Here is a 15,181-nt window from a genome sequence, read left to right on the forward strand (position 1 = left end):
ACTGATTGATTTATATTATTTATGTGCCGCGCTCTTCAGGTGCTCAGCTCATACAGGCACACAGGACACTCTACACACATCCACATCACGCTACATATGTGTACAACATGCATACAACATACTCCTTTACGAATTAAGTATCATACAAAGACTGTTGGTGTTTTTCCTAGGCTTTATAAATGAATGTGTACCATATCTTCTGACATTTCAAACCCTCCAAAATCATCTAACCAAACAAAATATGTGTATGTGTGTGTGTGTGTGTGTGTGTGTCGCCCAGGACCTGGCCCAGTATGTCAACGAGGTGAAGAGAGACAATGAGACTCTAAGGGAGATTGACCAATACCAGAGGTCTATCGAAAACCTGGTAAACCAAAGTCCTTGTCTTTAACTATCAAAGACCATTACTGTCCGCTGTGTGACAGCACAAAATACTGGGAACACATGTTGTTTCCTTTGAATGAATTGTCAGCTTTGAATGTGGAGCTTCATCCAACAATATAGGGGAACCAGCAACACTGAATACAACTCAGTCACCTACGTTACGGTGAAAGCTAACATACCTTACTGATTTCACCTGGTAAACCTTAATCATTGTTCTTAACTGTCAGGGATCATTATGCATTTGTACATTTTGTGCATTTGTCTATACGTACATTTGTTCATTTTGTACATTTTGTCTTGCTTCTTGTGTGAATTAGACGGGCCAGGTGAATCCACGTGAGAGCAATGATCCCAAATTGATTTCCTCTTTTAAATCCGCTCCAGGCATGATGGGCACCTGTAGCTAAAGGCGAGGAGACAAGTTTTAAGTCTTGAGACAATTGAGGCATAGATTGTGCAAAAGATGTTGCAGCTCAATGCAGGGAATGTGTTCCTAGTATTTTGTACACTCAGTATAAATTAGACTTTCGATTCCAAAATTGAGTTGCTGAGTGGATGCATGAATGCTATTCATTGTAACCCTGCACTCCCCTATATTTTTGTTTCAGAACCAGCCTCTGATCAGCTACGGCAGGCCAAAAGGAGATGGGGAGGTGCGCATGGTCTCCAACATTGACAAGAGGAAACAAGACAGGTTGTTCTAGTTTAAGTTTATTGTCCCGTAAGGGAAATTTGGATTGCTGTCAGGTTTTGCAGTAAAAACACACAATAACAAAAACACATAATAAAAAAAAATATAACTGTAAACCAACATCAAGACCAGAAAAGGAGTCAATAGCTCAAATAAAACGGTAGTCATTAGTGCAAAATAAAAGAGCTTGTCTCGACATAAGAGGCTACATCATTTCATGTGTAATTAAGCAATCTGATTGCAGTGAAGATAAATGAGTCCCTGGTTGTTTTAAGCTACAGATAAGCTACAGTGCTCATAATAATGAGGGGTGAATGACAGCTTGTGTGATGAATCAGGCCTGTGCACCTTTTCAGTGGGCTGGAAGGTTAGAGAAGCAGATTTGTCACCAAAAAGACGCCAAGACCAGCTGGAAAAATCTGGGAGAGGAAAGTGAATGAATAATCCTCCTCCCTCAACAGTGGTTACGTGCCTTTGAGCAAGGCATTTAACCCCCAATTCCTCTGTATTCATAGTATTCCCATGATGTCACATGCATTTCCTACCAATATGGTGCTTTACCATAAACACAGCTCATTGGCTGTCATCTGATTACAATCACCTGTTCATTTATTACAATCACCTGTTATTTTTCTACCAAGATGGCCGTGTGGTGATGTAACAGAATACTATGAATAAAAGTGCACAAAAGTATGAATAATAAGCAGGGTGGTGCTGAAAAAGAGCATTTGTCCACAGCAACCTTCCCTGAATAAATAAAGGTTACATTATTCTCTGTAAATTAATTTCCCATAATAATGATATAGTAATAATTCATTTTTTGAAACCATTTTTCCTTGTTGCAGACACATCTTTTTATTTGACGTGGCTGTCATTGTTTGCAAGAGACGAGGAGACAACTACGAGATGAAGGACATGCTTGACCTCAACTACTTCAAGATCACCAACAACCCCACATCTGACAGAGAGGGAAAAAAGGTCAGTTGGCTGCGGGAACATAATATATTTCTGTTCATATCCATAAACAGATGAAAGACCGCTCTCCGTGTTGCACTTTTTGCGCGTTGCAATAAAATGGATCTTGCATATAAAACCTCTTTTGATCGTGCGTGTGTATCCTACCGTTTGCTCTTCATATCGATAAACAACAGTATTTAAATGTTGCAATTCGACATCCCTTTGACTGCGGCTTATACTGATAAAATAAATTTACCGTGCCTAATGAAAGCAATTCAGAATGATGTCATATTCCTTCATTTTCTGAGGCGAGGTCAATGTTCTTTGTCACTCTGTCTGGAAAATCCTGTTTGGATTTCAAAGCCCACAAGGCCCTCTTTTGTCACTGCACACACTGTGTACAGTAGCTATTTTTTGCCCTGTGGGAACGTTCACAGACAGTATTGTAGTGGAGGGGACTTGTTGATGTCTTGTTGATGTATGCCCACAGATGGTGTCTTCTCACTCCACTGCTGATTGCTAATGTGAAGCTGACAGCATGCCAGGGTGGGATGGTTCTGTGGTTTTTTATCAAAGGGACTCCATTATCATCCTCGTTTACGTTATTGCGCAATCATAATGTGTATGTGTGCGTTATAGTGTGTGTGTGTTTGATCGTGATGTGTTTTGTGTGTGTTTGCGTGTGATATATGTGTCTTGTTGGGTGTATTATCATGACGTATTCTTTGTGTCTAGGCCTCTGTGTGTATGTGTGTGTGTGTGTGTGTGTATGTGTCATGACTCATGGTCGGCGCTAACATGATTTTGAATTAATGATCTTGCCCTGAACTTGTAATGGCACAAACAGTGTAAATCTGCCGACCATGTTTGGACCCATCATTACCTTTTTTTTTTTTTTTTTTCATATCTGGTCCATCTCCTCATTTATCGGAGCCCAGTAGATCATATTCTGGACACAAAGACACAGACACATACAATACACACACACGTGTATTCACAGACACACACGCACACACACAAACACACACTTAGAAACAAACTATCTCCAACACACAAACACAGAGACACGACCATACAGACATTCACAGACACAGAGATACCGTAAACATACCCACACCCACTTTAACACACTACGTCATACACACAGACAGACACACACACACACACACACACACACACACACACCAAAGGCCAGAGATGCTAATATCAGGTGATGAATGTGTGCGGTCCTCCAAGGCTGCTTATGGCTATATATCATTTTGTGCTAAATGAAACTTCAGAGTGTGTATGTGGTGCCGTTGAGCACCCACCCAGTCATCAATGATTTAATACAGGACCGTGTAGAACTGGCCAATCAGTGACCAGGAAACCCTATCACTCTTCTGTTATTAGATATGACAGAGCAAGCTGCACCAGTTTGGGGTGGCGGTAGACTAGAGGTTAGGGAAACTGATGGAAAAACACTCCTATCCTTAAAGGGATAGTTTGATTTTGGGGGATTTCGGCTATTTTTCCTACTCGCCCAAAGTCAGACGAACTCGTGAATGCCTCTTTTATGTCTCTGTGTGCAGTTTGAAGGTATGGGAACGGTTAGCTTAGCTCAATTGCTGGAAGTCAAAGGGATCAAGTAGCAGCTCCTCTCAAAAGTAGGGAAATAAACCTTTATAACATGACATGGATGGTTGTGCATGTGGATGCTGTTTGTATGTTTATATGCTAACTAGCTAGCTAACACTGCCAAATATCATTGGCATAACGGCATGGGGAACGGTATTTTACATTTGGGCAAATTAAATCTTGCGGGCATCCATGTTTCTTCTCTGGTTTTTCTTTCTTTAAGCCTGATTCAGACCAACATGTAACGGATTGGCCGTTGAGGTCTGCTGTCTGGACGCATGGAGTGAAATAGATGCGAGCTCCATGATTTGTGTGTAACAACAACAAATCCCTGCACAGCCATGCTCTCTTTTCTTTGTACAATGTAAAATATTAATGGAAACATGAACACGGACAGAATTACCTGTCACATGATAATGTGACAGGTGAATGTGAATGTGAATGTGAATGTAATTCTGTAAGTACTTTTTGGAGTGGAGGACTGTGGCACACATCCGGATTCTTTGCCACTTTGGAGATTTCCAGCCCCAACAAATTAATTGAATTTCATCGTTTTGCCGCTGTTCGTCGCTGTTGGTCTTAATTGGGCGTTATCCATCTGCTACTGTTAGAAATATTATCTAAATATTAGATCAGATCTGATTATACCTCGCTGTCAGATCTCTTGAAAATGCATTTGCATCCAAGGCCACCATTCATTGAACATATTGGCTAGGTAAAAAAAACCAACAATGAACATTATTGTACAATCTATAACAACAAAAATAGTTACAGTATAAATTAATTAATAGCTGTTTCCATATGAATACACATAAATATGCAAATGTATGTACATGACCATATGTCCAGTTTGATTCTTGTCTTCCTTTTGACCTTCACAGTGGTGCTACGGGTTCTACCTGACTCATCAGCAGGGGCACACCGGCTTCGAGCTCTTCTTTAAGACCAAAGAGCTGAAGAAGAAATGGCTGGATCAGTTTGAGATGGCCATGTAAGTAGAAGAAGACATGAACTGACCACTGCCAGGTGGCTTTGTTATGAGAGCAACAGAAAAGACCAGAAAAACAGGAGAAACACTGTGTGTGTATGCGTGTGTGTGTCTGTGTGTGTCTTTTTTGCATGTGTGTTTTTCCAAGGCCGAGAGAGGTGTTGACTCTTTCATATGCATTGTTTGATCAGGTCTTAACTGTAACCAAGCACACACTGCTGACAACAGTGAGATAACACACACACATGCACATGCACGTAAAGTCACACACAAACAAAACATAAGTGGTTCCAAAGATCTGCAAAACTATGAAGAGTTCACTTTCCACTGTTTCAGTTTTATGTTTGAGTTGCTCCTCAAATCAGTGTTTTGTGGAAGTATCTTTTGTATTATTTTGCAACAGTAGGAGGTTTTCACAGGCAGATATCCAGTGTGCATTGTTTGTTATGTTAATACTGGAGAATACAGCATTGTTTTGGCACCACACTTTTTGATTGACTGAACAAATGATTTTGTTTTGGGGGACGGCTATCTATGAATACAAAACTCTGTACACGTTTTTGATATGCATGCTGACTACCTGCTATTGCCTTCCTCAATTCATTTTCAGTTCTCATAGTGTGCTGGTTTATACTTGATATGGCAAAACAAAATAGTGTGGTTGTTGCTGCTGACGTAGAGAAAAACCATGCAACCACAATTTCAGTGTTTTTCTTTCTCTAACTTAAACTTAAAGTTTGCATAGTCATTTATAAGTTGCGTGAGTTCTGTGACCTCTGGGGCCTTGAAACCTGTTCAAAGCCCCTTGTGTAATTAAAAAAAAAAGATATGGATGTTAGTGAAGAAATACACATTATTTTCTCCCCTTTTGAAATTACATGGTTTGTGTCTGATAACAGCAATGCGCACCTCTGTGTACTGGGAAATGACACCAGAGGGGGTCCATTGAGACAGCAAATTGTACCTGTAAAGTGGATGTGAGCTCTTGATGAAGGACTCAATCGTGGGAGCGCTCAGTTGAAGTGGCCCCGGGCGGTCTGCTACATACAAAGGGACAGTTTTGTGTTCGCACTCCAAAATGACGCTTATTTCAGACGTTTAGGGTCAGCTGTGGACATCTCCCCGATCACATTTGAGCGCATACAGACCAAGATTCGATTTGTGTGGTCCTCATATACACGTGACGTACACACTCACACACACCAAACACTTGCATTTGATTAAGAATGAACACAAAACACAAGTTGCAGTTTTGATTTGTATTTTGAAATTAGTCACTTGAGAGAATTAACCCCAACCACATACACACGCACACACACCACACACCATACCCTCTTCATTCATATCTCATTCAACCATTTACTTCCTCATTCTCTCTCCATCTGTCTCTCTCTCAGATCAAATATCCGACCAGACAATGCCACCAACAACTCCCACCAGTTCAAGATGCACACCTTTGAAAGAATCACGTCCTGTAGCTTCTGTCACCTCCTGCTCAGGTAGGATTCAGGCGTCATGACCTTTTCACTCAGAACACCCGCCTGTGTTTAAATAGATTCGTAGACATGATGAAGTCTCACTAGGGCAAAAGTGTTGTCAGGTGCGTTTGCTTTTATGCAGGATTTCACTCAATCCAACACCTGAGATAGAATGTGCATGTAACTGCACTTGTTATTCTGGTAGACTGGTAGATCATCATGTCTTATTGCACTGATAGTTTTGTTTCTGTTGCCAAGAAAATACTTTTTTTTTTTTTTTTTTTTAACCTTTTCAGTTTGTGTGAAAGGAACACCTTGGCATTTTGAATTTCAGACTTCAGTCACTTTTCTTCAGGCACTTTAAGGAAAGGAAAAGTTTTTGCATTCAGCTCCTCAGTTCAGCTCTTAACTGAAAATGGTTTGTTAGGATTGTTAGCATTTATTGTAACAAATAGGTACCACTAGCTTCTAGGTAGCTCTGCAACTGGCATTACCAGTTTTATTTTTTTGGAAAGCTGAAAGACATTTCATGTTTCAAACTTTTGTTTTTTTCGCTGATGTGACAAAAGCCTGAAAATTCGAAAAGGCAAGGCACCTCTCTCAAGGAGGCTGTTGTAGATGAAATATGTCCCGTGTTTCCTTGTGTCCAGGGGCATCTTTAACCAGGGCTATCTCTGTCTCAAATGTGGCCTGGGGGCCCATAAGGAATGCCTGGGTCGGCTGGGAGTCTGTGGGAGAACAGGTGAGATGGAGGCCTGGTTTCATTCTGTCTTTCACTTCTCCATGAGGTTTTCAAACTGACTTTGCTTAGTGTGACAGGCATTCTCTCTTGATATTGGAAATTGTAAGTGTGCTGTAGAACGCTTCATCTGCGACTTCTAAGATTTTTGAAAACGTAACTTTTTATATAACTTAATTGATTTCTTGACTCACGCTTATATTCAATGTCTTTAACGCCAAAGCAAGTTCCTAGATATAATGCTTTTCTGAATCAGTTTCTGAGACAGACATTCTCTGTTGATATGGTAAATTGTACATGTACCTTATGTCCCAGCATGTCTCTTTCTAGACTTCTCAGATTTGTAATAGCTGTATAAAAAGAAGGTCTATTATATCCCTAGTTATTCAGCGATTGTTACTGCTTACTCTTGTGTCAAGCTTTAGCTTTGTGTCACCGGTCTGGCGCTGTAGTTCAGGTACATTACCCTCTCTGACTACATAGACAGCTAAAGGCAGCGCGGTGTGACAGGCCTTCTGAACAGAAGCACCGTGGTCTTTATGCATTCTGAGGCGTGATGAGGGCCAGCAGAGGTTGACAGTTGAGGTTGTATGTCAGGAAGCCACCGCACACTGATATCGCATTCCTCTCACTGTGTCTGTCTCCCACCTGATTGCAGATTCTGCCATGCCGAGGCCCCAGGTAAGACCTATACTGATCCTCGTCTTTGACTTGGAGAGCAAAGCTGCTGTAATTAGCATTAGCATAGCATAGCATAGCAACTCAGATGCTGTTTGCTTGGACATGATACACACCCAAGCACACATGCACTCACAAATGCACACACACAGATCATGGACAAGCATAGATAAAAGGATTTTTTTGTAATATTGTCCTTCCACATGACTTTTTGCATCTTTAGAAGAATTAGAGCATTCTTTAATCCCATGTTTGAGTTCATGTCATGACTCGGCCATGCTGGTGACAAGTTTATATGCTTGCTGTGCCTTTACAAATGCAAGAGATTGAAGTTTGCTTTCCAAATATCCCTATATCCACCATTTGTGACATGTAATCCTACAAACTGACACAAAATGAGAAACACATTATGGCACCCCAATGGATTTTGGTCATTTAAGTCTTCAGCTGACAAAAAGATAACACTTTTACAGACTGGATCCACCATATTTTAGAGATATTGAATGACAAACTTCAGGTACTGGATTGTTTTTTTTTCTTCCAAAATGGATATATAGCATTTTTGAACAGAACTCTTCAGCTGCACTTTATTCTGTTGTTCTTTCTTTCACTTTTAAAATGGTTAGACCACAAGTCAAAGAGTGCATCACATCCACAGATGACTGTATGCACAGTGTGACTCATTCCTCAGGTCAGGCTGATACTGCACAGGGAGTAGCAATAACCCCTCTCTCTATCGCTGTCTCTCTTTCTCTCCATTATTCTTGTTTTCTCTCACTTTCTCTCTCTCTTTCTCTTTCTTTCTCACTTCCTCTCTCCATCCACAGAGGAGTACCATGACACGGAGACAAGCAGACCCAGGTCAGTATGGCTTGACCATGCCACTTTTGAGAGCCTGCTTAGGACTTTCAATGTACTTCTTAAGCTGGCCACTTTCATCTGGACTCCATGACAAAGCAGAAAAACAGACTGGATGAAAAGCGGAGGGTTAGTCAGAGGCCAGTGTGAGACTTGGATGATGATGGTTAAAAGCTAAAACTAAAAAGATATTATCATACCTCCCTTTAAGTGTTTTGATCTAATATTCCTCGACTTACTTTTTCCACATAAAACCCCTAAAGATGTTTCTGAGAAGTGCATTGACGTGAATGCCTCCTATGCTCACACACGGTCGGCTACCCAAGGAGGCAATGAACACACAGATTTGTCTTGACAAATATATTTGAGTAAGAAGAGCCATCTAATAAGAGGATGTGGAAAGAATCCTTAACCAAAGCACAAAAAAAAAACCCTTTTCTCAGCACATGCTGTGAAGCTTAAACCCAGAACGGCATTGAGATGAATTGGAGTGGGTGGAATCGTTATGAGAACCACGGCGGCAGAAATGCCGGCAGAAAAGCACTTCCAGCTGTCTATATGCCTCGGCCTCAACCGCTGAGCTGTGCCTTTGTGATAAATCAATTTCCATAAGGGGCTTTATGAGAAAGACGGTTGTGCTTATTGTTCTTATTAAAAACACGGATGTGTGATATTTCAGTCATCTGAGGTCACCGTCAGCTAATAGTTTCCTCGGGCTGGTTTGCAGGGGAGCCGTGGCTGGAAGGGAGATGTGTCTGAGGGGGCTAGATGTGTGAGTCTGGAGAGAGTAAGTGGCTGTGTCTTTTTAGTTGGCAGGGGTCTTTAGTCTTAGCCTTAGCCGGATGCTTGTGGCTGTGTTCGTCTGCCACACCAAAGACTGGAGCCGCACTGTACAGGAATCAAAGGCAGAGACGAGTGTCTTGCGATGGCAAATTGCCGCTTTAGGGAGAGTGCCATTTAAACCTGGGTTTAGACCTCAATCAGAATATCGTAGAAACTCCTACCTCTACATGTTAAACACAGTGAATAGTGCTGAAACCTTTATGGCAACTGCAGTAAAAGAGTTTTACCTTGCACACATGATGAGCACATATAATACAAACCGTAGCAGTAATAGGATAAGGAGTAAAAAAGACGGAGTAAATGTTACCGGTAAACCATCATCTGTGGTTTGACTGCATATAGTGCTGTTTGGTTATAATCAGTTAAGATCATGTATACCATTTTACACTTTTATGCAAAGTGCCTATAAGTGCATACATTTCTAGCATCGGTGGCCTCCGTAGACCTGACAGCATTAGTGCCATGCTCTACCCACTGAACCATAGAAGACAATGTTACAATGTTAGTTCTGCCAATACCATCGTCTAGGAGAAAGCCTGCTCTTTAACATTAACAATGCTGCTCTCTTCCTTATGTCATCAGCTTTGCAAAATGTGTCTGTCACGCAGGAACACAGGAACGTTTGAATATTTCTATTGTCTAGGTCCGTGGTTCTCAACGTGGGGTCTGGGGACCACCAGGGGTCCTTGAGGGGGTTCCAGGGGGTCCCCAGCAAATTGATGAATTGTTACACTTCACCAAACAATTAGAGAATGTAGAATAATGGTTATTTTGATCATATTTTCACTGTTATCTCTCTACCTACAATAAAGATAGTCATGGGATTCTGGACAAAATCATATCTAGCAAGAAAAATATTCTCAGATTTGGCTCGGAGAGACGAAAATCTCATCAAATGGGGGTCCGTGGCATTAATTTGTACTAAATTAGGGATCCCTGGTGATCAGGGCATTCAAGCTTGTTCTACTGTTGCGCTGCTGTATGTTCCTCTGGATAAAAGTGTCAGCTAAATGTCAAAAATGTCAATGTAAATGTGTGTGTGTTCCCTGTCTGCTAGGTTTACCCAGGATGCTGGTGATCAGAGACTACTGTGGCATCCCCTGTCCCCAGTGTGGGCCCCCGCTGAGCATTCATGCGGGGGATGTCATCGAACTGATGTGCGCCGACCTGCACTGCTCCTGGTGGCAGGTGCGTGTCACTCAGCCTCACCGCGAGCCCGTCCTCATTTTATCTCAACATCTGTGACTCCATGAAAAAATAACATGTTAGGGCTTGCCGGTTGGTTTGGCGCACGCAATGTCTTCGCCGCGTTCGTTTTCGTCATGGGTCTGAATCTATGCTGCGTGCCGTCGCTTCTCTCTCCACCCCTGCATTTCCCGACACTCTTTAATCGATAGCCTACTATCTGTTAAAGCAAAAAAGCTGTGAAAATAACACTTAAAAAAAAAGAAAGAAAAAAATATCACATTAAAGGTGTGGGATCTCCATGTTTTCCTCCCTTTGGTCAGAACTTGCTTTTCTTGCATCTGAGCGTTTTAAACACTTTATTGTTTATAAGTCACAGATGGTATTGCGGTTGTTTATCACATTCTATGTCCTGTCAGGCGATCATAAATACTACATAGAGACATTATGATGAGGTCAGCGTTAATTGGAGACATCAGTCATAGTTTTGTATGAACCCCACTGAACCTTAGTCCATGACAAATGGAGTATGTGTCTTTTCTATCCCTCCTCAGATTAAATCAGCGAGCCAACATCAGATGATCTAACCAATTAGTGGCTTTAGTTGATTAATTAAGAGCCACGACGAGACAATAAAACTACAGACACCTTGGCCTCTGGAGGATGTTTTAATGGTGGTGCGCAGCCTCACGTACTGGCACATTTAGCGACCATCTCACGAGGTCAGCCAATGGTTGAGAGCATTTTTACTTTATCTATTTTTGAAAGGACGGTGATTTATCCGGGGGTCTTCGGGGAGCCTCCCCAGCCGTTTCTCACTCTGCTTTACGGCGACACTAAAACCTCATCCTCCTTCTGGTGCTGCTCCAATCTGACTGCAGTCTATGCCAACGGCACGGCTGGGAGTAGGCCGTTAGCCTGATTTCCTATGCTTCTGGTTGTCTCTCCACTCTTTGATAGAGAACAAGGTGGAGGGTGAGGACATGAATGCCAGGAGACCTGTACTAAGCTGGTAGAATGAAGACCAGACTGTCATGGTGCGGACCTGATGGCAGCGCATTGTTTGCTGCCATGGTTACTGTGTATGTTGGGATTGGATAATCAAAGGCATTGAATGATAATGCACATTTGTGTGTTTATTCTAGTCCTATGCATAACGACACGGTAATAAGGCTACTTAATCTTCAGCGTCCCCAGTGGCGCCAGAGGATGGAATTACAGAACATTGAGAATTCATATCCCCTGTTACCCAGAAGGCAATTATCCCCCATCCCACTGGCAGAACAATACAATCAATCACTGTAATTTCATTTGATCCTTTGGCTGCCGCCTGTTTACGGCAACAGAGTAATAAGTTTAATCTTTATCATACGCTTATCGAAGGCATAACAAATAGAGAGGGGCTCTCAAAAAACCTTTGATGAAATGTTATTACGCAGAATGAATCATAGAGATGGGTAAGGATTCGCTTTCCAATCTAGTTACTGCCAGGGCTTGCATGGTCCCAAAATGCATTTCATACTGTAATAAAGAGGAGGAGTGAGGAGGAAAGCATAAACAGGGCAGGAAGCTGAGTGAGGAGCGCTACATGCCCTCAACACTGATGTCTTCTCAGATTCACTCAATGGACTTCAAATTGACCTCGAACTCCGAACTGGAAACTCAAATTATCTTCAGCATAATGCTGATATATAGGCTTATTTGTGTCCGCAGATGATAGACTTATAGAATTAAGTATTATATTATAAAATACACTGCACACCTACTTAGATGCAAGGCTATAGAAAAATTAAGTAATTTGTTACCCTAAATTGGTTTACTTTGCTGAACAAAAGACTTTCCAGACTATGTTTGTCAAAGGACTTAATGATTTTCATATAAAGCTTGTGTCTGCTTGAGGCGGGATAGCTAAAATGCAATTGTTAGTCTTTAGTGAGAGGCAGAGAGCTCACGCTGTTTGGGTATTCAAAGACCAGAATCAGATACATTATTTAGTGTTAAACGAGGCTCTTGTTTTGATGCAGTACAAATCTAACTGCCGGCAGAGTTTGAACCATAATTAACTTGGGCTGTAAATTAGATGCACTGCTTGTTGTGTGCTAATTGCTGAGGATTTATTGAAGCGAGTGTGGGAGGGGAAGAGAAAAGGAAGAGAGGGAGGGGGCGGTTGCTCCCAGACAAATACAATGCGATTAACAGCCAATTGCCATTGCAGGGCAAAATACTGGCGACGAGCAGGATTGGCTTCTTTCCAAGTGATGCTGTCAGGCCGTGCCCATGTGTAAGTGCACATATTCTTCATAATCAATAAGGCACGTTTGATGTGATTACAGTACATTCTGTGGAAGATGGACGCTATTGATGTCTTGACACAAGAATGCAGTGCTTTTCAATCACAGTCTTTTTCACTGTAGAGACCTGATTTTAGCCATTAGATGTGGATAGAATATCACATTACCACAAATGACCTCCGCCCCTCACTATTGACTCCATTAAGAAACAAAATAACCACCTTTTTTTTCTTCACCAGGTTCCTAAACCTGTCGATTACTCTGCCCAGCTCTGGTAAGCGATGAAAACAAATTACTATAGATTGCTAACAATGTCCACAAGTAATTCTTATTCCATCATATTGATTATATTGACTTTTCTCATCCTCATATTCAGAGTGATTGATTGCAGTGTAAGTGCATAGTTGTCTATGGGTGGTTCAGGTTTGCAGGGCCTATGGAGAGATACCAGGCTGAGGTCGAGCTCCTGGACCGAGGAAACAGCACCTATCTGATTCGACACAGGAGTAAAGAGTGCACCGAGTATGCCATCAGCATCAAGTAAGTGACATCTATCTATCTATCTATCTATCTATCTATACTTCCCTGTTTACCTGTGTCTATGACTTAATATATAAAGCATTCAGACAGGATTGAGAGGTTCAGTAATCTGACTAAATGTTAGAACGTTTGTTTCACTAAATGTTAGAATTGGTAAGACGTGATTTAAGTGACTTTGAATGTAGCATCTCAGAAATGTCCAGAAATGGCCGTCTTCCTGAGATTTTCGTAGAGTTTGCCAAGAATGGTGCAGTAAATAAAACACGTCCAGTCAGCGGCAATCCTTTGGGCTAAAACGCCTCGTTGATGAGAGAGGTCAGAGGAGAATGTCAAGACTCGTTCAAGCTAACAGGTGGGCCACGAGAATGCAAATAACAGCTCAGTACAACAGTGGTGTGCAGAGGGGCATCTCTGAACAAACATTTAATCAAATCTTGAAGTGGATGGGCTACAGCAGCAGAAGATGATGCTGGGTTAAGAACAAGCTAAGAACAAGAAAATTAAGCTATCAAAACTGGCTGATTGAAGAATGGAAAACGAATTCTGGTTTCTGTTGTGACATGCTGATGGCAATTTGGCATAAACGGCATGAATCCATGGATCTATTCTGCCTGCCATTAATGGTACAGCCTGATGGTGGTGGGGTAATGGTGTGGGAAATGTTTTTCAAATGTTTTCCTGGCACACATTTGGCCCCTTAGTACCAATGGAACATCATTAGAACGCCACAGTGTACCCAAACATTGCTGCTGACCATGTGCACCCCTTCATGGCCACAGTCTAACCTTTGTCAAATGGACACTCCCAGCAGGATAATGCGGCACGTTACAAAGCACGCATTGTCTCAAGATGGATCCAGGAACATGACAGTGACTTTAGTTTACTCTAACGGCCCGCACCGTCCCCACATCTCAACACGATGGACCAACCTTTGGGAAGAGGTGGATCTATTTTTCTATCTGTCTCCTCTCCACAGAAAAATGTTCAAGGAGTGATTGATAGCTTTGCATCATGCTATTTGCTGCTCCTTGGCTATCAGGCTTAGAAATATACTGCAAAAGAAGGATAGCAAGGCTCCCGAATCGTAGATAAAACATCAATTTCTTTAGGCCTCAATAAATGGTTGTTTTATCCCGAAGCCAAGTGCCTCGGTATCCTTCTTTTGAAATACAATACTGTCCATTTAACTAGTGAATATCTTTCAGGCTACATCAAAGTTTGCTAAGTCTTTTAAACAAGAAAGGACTGTCTGGTCCTCCTGACCTGGCATGACGGCTCCGAGAGATTATAACGATTGAGGGCGCACTCTGAAATAGTGTTTGGACGTCAAGCCTATTTAGCCAGTGACACGTCACTCCATTCCAGCCCATTTGGTTTAGTGGACTCATACCGTTCCTCATTCAGTGCTTTGATGTGCCGGGCCAGTTTTTGAATGCTCCAATCCTAATTGCCTGTCTCTCTGCTTAAGATCATTATCAGGATGGCCGTTTGAGATAATGGAGCTTTACACAGAGAGTTCCTAATAATCAACTGGAGCTGTCTAAGGACAAACATTGCAAGTAGTCAGTTTGTATGTGGAATGTTGTGTGTGTGTGTGTGTGTGTGTGTGTGTGTGTGTGTGTGCGCACGCGTGCATGTGCGTTGGGGGGGGAACTCAGCCTTCACCAAACAAGGCTCATCTATCTCCATGTGTTATACACCATATGACTCAACACACATCAATAATGTATTACTCAACATATATTCATAATGTATAAGTGAATTTGCAACATGACCGAATTTTTCTCATCCATTATACGCTGCATCGGGAGATTTATAATGAGGCTCTGTGTCTCCGGTGTGATTTGCACATCATCATATGGGAGACATGCAATATACTGTAGATTGGCTAGGCAGCACCACAACCCCACTTTACTCGCACCTACCGGTACG

General features: G+C 41.9%; 1 protein-coding gene across 2 annotated transcripts in view; it reads left to right on the forward strand.

Moving 5' to 3' along the window:
* LOC139924026 (guanine nucleotide exchange factor VAV3-like) overlaps positions 1–15,181 on the forward strand; it is a 43,939-nt gene that overhangs the window by 16,680 nt on the left and 12,078 nt on the right. For both annotated transcript variants that reach the window (XM_071914945.2, XM_078287637.1), the window contains exons 12-23: positions 281–367; positions 993–1,078; positions 1,921–2,053; positions 4,531–4,640; positions 6,035–6,136; positions 6,766–6,857; positions 7,513–7,535; positions 8,360–8,393; positions 10,291–10,421; positions 12,634–12,699; positions 12,949–12,983; positions 13,133–13,249. In XM_071914945.2, the coding sequence (XP_071771046.1) occupies positions 281–367; positions 993–1,078; positions 1,921–2,053; positions 4,531–4,640; positions 6,035–6,136; positions 6,766–6,857; positions 7,513–7,535; positions 8,360–8,393; positions 10,291–10,421; positions 12,634–12,699; positions 12,949–12,983; positions 13,133–13,249 (1,016 nt within the window). The remainder of the gene's footprint in view (positions 1–280; positions 368–992; positions 1,079–1,920; positions 2,054–4,530; positions 4,641–6,034; positions 6,137–6,765; positions 6,858–7,512; positions 7,536–8,359; positions 8,394–10,290; positions 10,422–12,633; positions 12,700–12,948; positions 12,984–13,132; positions 13,250–15,181) is intronic.

The sequence above is a fragment of the Centroberyx gerrardi genome, chromosome 13, assembly GCF_048128805.1.
Source record: "Centroberyx gerrardi isolate f3 chromosome 13, fCenGer3.hap1.cur.20231027, whole genome shotgun sequence".
Taxonomy (NCBI): domain Eukaryota; kingdom Metazoa; phylum Chordata; class Actinopteri; order Beryciformes; family Berycidae; genus Centroberyx; species Centroberyx gerrardi.